An 8,161-nucleotide genomic window follows, 5' to 3' on the forward strand; every position below is an offset into this window, starting at 1 on the left:
CCCTTATGCCAAATTAGGTCTTCATCTCCTACACCTGACAGCTGCTGGTTCCCCCCTCTCCTACAACCGTAATATCAAGCCAAGAGTAGACAAAGGATAGTAGCCAGTTGTTCCCGGGCACTTGATGCAGTGTATAAATAGATAATAAAGTCTCCGAATAGAGCACCCTATATACAATAAGAAATAATGAAAACATGACAGCAGTGCACAGGGGGGGGGGGGGGGAAAGCGCGGCACGATGATGCCACATCATAATAACAAAGGGGAAAAACGAGGAGAACCCACCTTCGCACCCATCTTCATACACAGCTCTCTCTTCTCATTACCCGCATCAACGGCAATAATCTGCAACCCCATTGCCTTAGCGTACTGCTGTGCCAGCGATCCCAGCCCACCCCCGGCCCCGACAATCGCCACCGCCTGGCCGGGAGCTGCTTTGCTTTCCTTCAGCGCTTTATAAACAGTCACTCCGGCACAGAGAATGGGCGCTATCTGATCCAGCGGCACGTTCTTTGGAATGGGAGTGACATGTGCCGCCTTCCCAATACAGTACTGCTGGAACGTCCCGTCCACCGTGTAACCCGAAAGGATCGCCTTCTGGCACAGGGGCTCGTTTGCACTCTCGCAGAAGTCGCACGACAGACATGACCCGTTGATCCATTTGATGCCGACATGGTCACCGATTTCGACGTCGGTGACCAGCTGTCCGCGGGCGACGACGACACCAGCCCCTTCGTGTCCACCCACCAGGGGCATTTTCACATCCAGGGGCCAGTCACCCTTCATCGCGTGAAGGTCGGTGTGGCAGACGCCCGAGTATTTTATGTTTACGAGGACTTCATCGGCGCCCGGCTTTGGGACGGCGATTTGTCGATATTGCACCGGCCCGCCGACTTTGTCAGCCACTTGGGCCCATTGCTTTTCGGGAATGGGGATTTGAGGTGCCATTTCTGATTACTTGGGTTTTGACGTTGGATGAAATGATTGGGTGGTTTGTTGTTTTGCTAAGGGAGAGGTGGCGCTATGTATATAAACATATATATAGATGCATATAGAGAGATATATATGTATGTATGTATTGACCGGGATGGAGTGGATCAGGAGGTATATGGATATGGGTAAACAGGGATTTGATATCAGGGAACATAGATGGCCTTTTTATATCGCAGCAATTTGATGATTGCTCTCTATAATTGAGACGCGGAACCCCCTCCTTCCTTCCAGCATCCCTTGGTGCGTCAGACCACTGCGACCTGTTGTAGTGGCTGCGGCTGGCAAGGGAAGCATAAAATTGCAAGCTCCGAACCGACATTAATCGATGATGATTGGCAGGCTTCCAAACGTACCCATAAGCCATCCCCGCCTGGGTTATCATCAAAAAACCCCACGAACGATTCTCAGGAAGGACATCCATGCCATATTCCATGGACAGAAAAACAATGTGGGGATGTTTCCAATGGCCGAACCCCATATTCGGCAAACTCTAACTGGACATCCCTCTAGATCATGGCATCATTCCATGCTAACCGAAAGGGCGTGGCTGAGACTAGTTGGTCAGTTGGCTCCGATGTATTACATCAGGGGGGCGAGACGGGCCCACTTGGGAAGAGCTGAAATCTTGATTCCTCGACTCGGGCTTTTATCGTACGACGGGAAGTTCGGCAGTCCGCAGCGGAGTGCATTGCTTTTCGGACGGGTGGAGAATGCAGCCTGTTGTTGTAGATAACATACAGACACCTCGACAAACTGATTTCTCTCTCTCTCATGTTGGGGGGCGAGGGAAAAATTGCCCGCAACCCTCGCCTACCAAATGGGGTTTAGCGCGATCTGATAAGGCCGAGGTTTCCCCAACTAAACGGCCTGCGAACTAATGGACTAGCTTAGCTTAGGTAATATAGGTGGGTTTATCATCAATCTTCCCTCTTGTTACGTGAAGTTAACCCCAAGGTCCTTCCCTTCAACCAGCCGTCGTCGGTCTCCCTCTTCTCTCAGCCATGCAGCTACTCTCGTCTCTCGCGCGCCCTGAAGGACGTGGAGAACCTTCACAACGTCTAAGCATGGAACACATTTGGAAAAGAAAGAAAGAAAGAAAAAAAAAAAAAAAAAAAAACTTTAAAAAAGGAGCCGGGAAGGGCGGTTCGGCCCGCTACGTTTCGACGATCTCAGTTCTTCCACCAAGGTCCTATATCTCAGACGAACCTTCATGGGTTCTTCCCATTTAGCTTCTTTCTAGCGGGTGGGGCAGCGGTGTTTACCAAACAATCGCCTTCGCTGGATTTCCGGGGGGGAGGAGAGAAGGGGGGGGGGCGGGGCGGGGCGGGGCGGGGCGGGTAATATTGAGGTGAGGCAGAATGACAAGAAACTGCCCGCGTTATTGACAAGTTGGGGAAATGGCACGCAGCGGCTGTATCAGAATTTGGTCAGCTAATTCCTTTTTCGCCTTTGTGCGTCAGGCTATCTGGTCTTCCTGGGTCAGCAAAAACACAAAATTCCCATTTCCTGAATCCATGGAGCCAAGCAGCCGGTGAAGCTTGGTGATTGAGAATATATATGTGTTTCTTTGCTGCCAAAACGTTGGTTCAAAAGGGTTGGGCCGCGCATGACAGCAATGGTGGAAGAAGGTGTTTTATTGTCATATGAGAACTATGCTTAGTTTTTGAATAGCTGTTGGTTTTTAAATGGGTTTTACCTGACAGCTGGCCGTGTTCATGGTCCAACCTGCAATCAGGGCACGCTGCAGAGTTTCGAGCATGGACCTCTCCATTCTTTCCCCACAGCTCGATCTGGAAGGTTATTATTTTTAATTTTTATTTGTTTATTTATTTATTTATTGGTCCATCCCAGCAACATGACAAAAGAGTGGACCTTCTCGCGCAATTCTAACCATAGTTCGACATCGTGCAGGAGTACGATGTCTGCACGACTCAACTAGCAAGTGTCATGTAACTATCTGGAAAAATGTCCTTTGAATTCACAAGGCATCAGGTTCTTGAAGAAATTTGGAAACCCTAGGAATCTACCCCCGGGGAGAGGGAGGATGTGATTAAAATAGAAGAAGCAACACTGGTCATCAACAACTCGATTGTTGCCAGTTCCAGTTCCAGTTCCAGTTCCAGTTCCAGTTTGATAGGTAATTGCGCTCAGTGAGAGTGAGAAATTTCCGCCATCTCGTTGTTGATCCATTCCCAATGGGTATCATGAATATTCAAATACGCAATATTTCCGTCCTCGAAGACGATAGGCATTCTTCCATATGAAAACATGGCTCAAACCGGTGAGGCCTTATCAACTTGCATATGAACCAACACCTGCACTGGAAGGGCCCGCCCAACCCTGCTTGCATGCAGTTAAATACTCCAACCCCCCCCAACGTGTTCAATAGCTTCAGGCCGCCAGATAAAAAAAAAAATAATTAACAAAATTAACAAGAAAAAGCTGATGATCTCTGGAATGTAACTCCCCGCAAACTCTGATTTCTTAACTTAACCCTGTTTGTAAATAGATCCGTTGAAGTGCACAAGGAAGTAAAATTTCCATGGATGACGACTACATGGTTCGGGAGATGAAGTTGTTAAGACTACAAACATGGCATTTTTCAATCCCAGAGGGGGTCATCTGATCCATAACAAAATCTCACACACATTCAAGGGATAATGTGACTCCAGAGACTGTTCGATCATCAGCTGTGTTTTTTTTTTTTTTTTTTCTTTTTCCTTCTCTTTTATTTTTAAAAATAAAAAAGCTATCGTCGGATGTGAGTTCTTGGTGGATATTCAACCCATCACGATTTCAAACATTACACTTTCTGGCAAGGCTGAAGTCGAATCATAAGCCGACAGCATCCCCATCTCTATCTATACCCCAAGCTTTTGTTGTTTTGTCAGTCTACTTGTTACAATTCAACGACTAATAAAACAGGGTTTGAAGTTCTTATATTTTTTGGCTATTGCCACCCCCATTTCTGATATGACAACTGCATAATAGCTTAGGATGCAATCCGACATTTCAAAATATTTCAAATCAAAATATTTAGTCGCCAACGATGATTGTTACAGGTTAGCAGCTGGCTAATCATGGGCCTTTCATTCCGGCCGTTGCTCGGAGGGTTTAGTTGCCAGATTCATTCGGTCTTTTTAATCGTTCAACCTCATGCATTAATTATCAGCTGCCCTTCTCAAAGTAGATATTCAAATTACAGTGAAATAAAATAGAATAGAAATGAATGAGATGCAAAAGATTATCTCAGAACAAAAGCACTAATTCTTTCTCTGGCCACTTCCATAAGTCACGTGCATGCATTGCCAGCCAAATCAACCAATAAAGCCAGAGCTAAAGAAAGCCAAAGCAAAAGTTAAAAAGCAAAAGGCAAAAAGGAAAAGCCAAAATCAAAACCAAAAAAGAATCAGAAAGGAAGGTATCTCCTGCCGCCTTCTGATGAAGATCTTTTGCCATAGGAACAGAGCTTAACGAAAACCCATTTCTCCACATCCTCAGCTTATAACCCTCAGCGAACCGAAAATCATACTTGAGCAGGATATGGCACAGAGCATGCTTGACCTCATTGGCTGCAAAGAAGCGTCCCGGGCAGGCATGTTTCCCGAATCCATTCGGAATCCCAAGTGTTCTTTCTGGGGAAGGTGACACTGCCTGTGCGGACGTCTCATGGCCAGGCGTCTTGCCGGAGCTTCAAGAACCGGTACCAGTCAAAAGTGATCGGGTTCTTTTCGGATAGATGTTTGAATCCCACATATTTGTTACAGGCGACAAATCACCATCGAGCCCTTTAGGCACGATTGTTTTATCGGGTAGTTCGATGTCTTCTTCTGCAAGTCGTCCCATTAAGCCTGTTTTAAGGGCGTTATATTTAATTTGAGTTAATGCTTTGGGGACGAGATGATAAAAAGGGGGGGTTGCCGCAATTTTTGGGAGCGTCCTTAACCAGCTTTAGCTTGTATAACGTAGTTCGCTGCCAACCCTGTGACTGAATAACCGTTACAATCTCATTGCGAGGCTCCTGAACAATCTCCTCACGTTCACTATAGGTCAAGGAGAACTTGCGAGAGCATGTCAGATGTAGTGTGAATAGCGGCGTGCGCTACAACAGGATCATAGTCGCGGCCTCTGCAAGATTGCTCCAGCCACTGCATCGCATCCATATATCGTTCTGGCTGTTTCCGAGCCCAGCACGAACTGCGGCTAATTTTGCCATGCGTCTTTCTTCAAGGACTGGGTTTATGATAGCTCTTGCTTGCTCAATCTCCAGTCGGAGTTTACAGCACGATGGCAGGGAGTTGGCTACCAGCCGGCGCTTCAGCGCGAGCCACTGGACGGAAGGGCCTAGCAGCGATAAACGAATCGACAGTGTAGGAAATGGGTTGCGACGTATTTTCTCACCTAGGAAGACCCTGGATGACAGCTGGGCCAGCATTCTGAGAATACTTGTTTTGAGGGGAATATCATGCCAATCTAGCCTTGCGGGTTAGCGAAAATGCCATTCTGAGGAAGCAAAAAAAAAAAAGCAGCTTCTGCTCCTGCTAACGGGAATTATCTGTCCGTTGGTGTCTTCCATTGATCAACGTGAAGAGGACTTCTTGAAGAGGATAGTCAGGCTGACGGGTTCCAGCCTGACAGTGCAGGAGAGCATCAAAAAGGATTTTATATCGAAATATCCACCGTCAAGGAGCAGCTTCCAGCACTAATGTACCCAGTGTATAAACGAGACCGGCCAAACGAAAGCACGACAGTGTTTAAAAGGGGTTTGAGTTAAAGGGTTTATATTCTCCAGGGTCCCTCCTGGTCCACCTGTGGGATTCACACTCGTTCCGTTACGTAGGGTTTTCCGCGGTTGGCATTCGATCCTTTCCCATCAATGCACAAAAATGTCGGCCAGGATACGACATCGGCTGCGACTAGCTGCGTAGTAGATGTCCCCCATCCACTTGCCTCTTCTGATACAGTTTCTTTGTTGGAGACATTTGGCCAACCTTGAGCATCCAAACCCGCAGCGGAGCTAGGAACTAGTTGTTCCCACCCACGTTGAGAGGGATACACCTATCGCCAATCTAGCTATGGCTTATGCGCAAATGATCTTCATGCTGCCCTCACCCCCAACCCCTTCTCAATCCCGCTCCCTGCGCTCAATGAGTGCTTCCAGATGGTTGTGGGGGCTCACTAAAACAGGCTTCATCAGGACCCTGGTATGGCGCTTCAGGGGGTAAGCCGGGATTGCAATGCTGGAGTCGTGGTATATCAGAGGGACACTGATCTTTGACTTCTCTGTAACTAGTTCATGGGATGGATGAACCAAGATTGCTTTATGGCATGCCTCCCTCGGTTTCGGCATTTATTGCTGTTAAGCATAGGTTTAATACACATGTGCTGCTTGTCATTATTATTCCCCCTCGCGGAGGCATAGATACAGGAGTGGGCAAAGTCTCTGGTCGCGGCTTTTGTTCGCCCAGGATCTGGCCAGGCGCTTAACTACTTAGTTAACTACGCAGCCAATTGACGCGCTAGCAAAGGCAAGTGTCGTTTAGCTGGCTCTTCCTCCCGGGCAGCGGCAAGCAGCAAATCGCCAGCAGCAGCAGAAGAAGCAGCAGCAGCAGCAGAAGAAGCAGCAGCAGCAGCAGCAGCCCTGCCCCCGTCCATCATCCAACACACCTCCAACATAGCTGTGAAGGAAGCGGACTTGATTATGTGGCTTGACAACGGCTGCAGGGATGGCAAATGAAACCTATGAGACTTGTTACAACGCATCCATTCCAGCATAGTAGTGGATAACTACAAGCAGCCAATCCATTGTTTGAACTTATTTTATCACCCCCCAGCACACTGTCCGCCGACAGAAGACTTCAAACATTTGCTACACAGAGCTCGAGCAGAGAGTAATAAATGACCCACACCCTCAGACACTGCTTTCAAACACCCAATCCTCATCCTTCAATATTTGCTCGTCATCTCTTTTCGACATAAAGCCCTCAGATTTGAATGTGTGAGATTCGAAAAGCAACCGTCAAATATCCAAAGAGAATCTTCAAGACAGAAGATCATATATACTGTCAACCAGATGGCGGAGTGAGAGTGTGAGACTGCTGGCTCTCCCCTGGGTCTAGCGCATACTTCCACGCCGTTTATATTCTGCGCAGCGTACAGAAGAGCGATTTCTCTCTAGTTAACTATCTGAACATCTTATAATCAATCGATCTTCCCATCTCACAAAAATCCATTTGCCGTTCCGTCATTCCGCTACACAGGCGTATATAAAAGAGAAAACCTGTGGGGCGTATATACTGCTAACCAGGGAATGAGATTGATTCATGCTTACATTGTTAAACGCGGGATAGTTTTCTGCCCATATTCTTCTCGCTCTCGTTCGCGTCAAGACTTTTTTTTAACTCTTCCCTCAAAATCAACGACCATGGCTCGAGGTAGTCTCTCTACTTCTTTTCTCACCCGCTATATTTTTAAATATTCCCGCTCCGAGCTGTCACAGGACACCTTTCTATGTGCCTTCTGTCATTTTATGGGCCTGGATATAGCCGCGGAGCATGATCCTGTTTTGGAGAAAGAAGAGAACCAACTGAGCGAGCGCTTAGCTGGCGTCGCAGATTTCTTACTCGACACAACTTTTCATGCCGTGTCTGTGGGCCCGATCCACTGCCATGTCGACCTCTTCATGTTGCTGCTGGCTTTTATCTTTTATAATCAAGGCTTGATCCCAGCAATCCAAAGAAGTTCAAGGGTGGAACCTCGAATATGGAATATCTTCCGACACCAGACCAGATATCAGTTCGTCAAGGCTTCTGCCTCATCCGTGACCACCATCGCTGTGTGATCTAGAGTCAAATTGACCTGAAGGAAGCAATAATTCGTTTGACGCAACAAGAGTGACATTACACAAGATGATGAAATCAGACAGTTTCCTTTCTGTCTCAACATCCTGGCTACAGCGATTCGAAGAAGCCGCTCTCGTGGTTCTTAACATGTTCCACTGCGAAGTTTCACTCGCACATCACTTGTGGGTGGTGTCAATGTGGACCATCCGTTCAATGCTATGAGCCTTTAGCCCGCAGTTTCCATTCCGATATTGGGCAATTTCTCAGTCTTCTTCGATCCAGTTTCCTGGCCAGGAGCATACCTACCAAATTGATGCGTTCCTCCC

The 8,161-nt window shown here is 47.4% G+C and overlaps 4 protein-coding genes across 4 annotated transcripts in view; 1 reads left to right on the forward strand and 3 right to left on the reverse strand.

Annotated features, from left to right (window-relative positions):
• Window positions 1-948, reverse strand: part of PADG_11405 (alcohol dehydrogenase 1) — a gene marked incomplete at both ends in the record, with an annotated part of 1,559 nt that extends 611 nt beyond the window's left edge. The window contains one exon of the mRNA XM_010759652.1: window positions 286-948. Within this exon, the coding sequence (XP_010757954.1) occupies window positions 286-948 (663 nt within the window). The remainder of the gene's footprint in view (window positions 1-285) is intronic.
• Window positions 949-1,926: 978 nt separating this feature from the next.
• Window positions 1,927-3,183, reverse strand: PADG_02272 (uncharacterized protein; the record flags this gene model as incomplete). Its single annotated transcript, XM_010758990.1, has 2 exons — window positions 1,927-2,051; window positions 3,063-3,183. 2 exons carry the CDS (start codon window positions 3,181-3,183, stop codon window positions 1,927-1,929), a joined length of 246 nt encoding a protein of 81 aa, XP_010757292.1.
• Window positions 3,184-4,686: 1,503 nt separating this feature from the next.
• On the reverse strand, window positions 4,687-6,669 carry PADG_02273 (uncharacterized protein; the record flags this gene model as incomplete). The annotated part of the gene is made up of 7 exons (XM_010758991.1): window positions 4,687-4,844; window positions 4,975-5,036; window positions 5,100-5,466; window positions 5,540-5,624; window positions 5,818-6,051; window positions 6,173-6,233; window positions 6,497-6,669. The coding sequence occupies 7 exons, from the start codon at window positions 6,667-6,669 to the stop codon at window positions 4,687-4,689; spliced, it is 1,140 nt and encodes a 379-aa protein (XP_010757293.1).
• Window positions 6,670-7,417: 748 nt separating this feature from the next.
• On the forward strand, window positions 7,418-7,834 carry PADG_02274 (uncharacterized protein; the record flags this gene model as incomplete). Its single annotated transcript, XM_010759450.1, has 1 exon — window positions 7,418-7,834. The coding sequence occupies one exon, from the start codon at window positions 7,418-7,420 to the stop codon at window positions 7,832-7,834; it is 417 nt and encodes a 138-aa protein (XP_010757752.1).
• Between the last annotated feature and the right edge of the window lie 327 nt (window positions 7,835-8,161).

This window comes from Paracoccidioides brasiliensis (genome assembly GCF_000150735.1).
Source record: "Paracoccidioides brasiliensis Pb18 unplaced genomic scaffold supercont2.2, whole genome shotgun sequence".
Taxonomy (NCBI): Eukaryota; Fungi; Ascomycota; class Eurotiomycetes; order Onygenales; family Ajellomycetaceae; genus Paracoccidioides; species Paracoccidioides brasiliensis.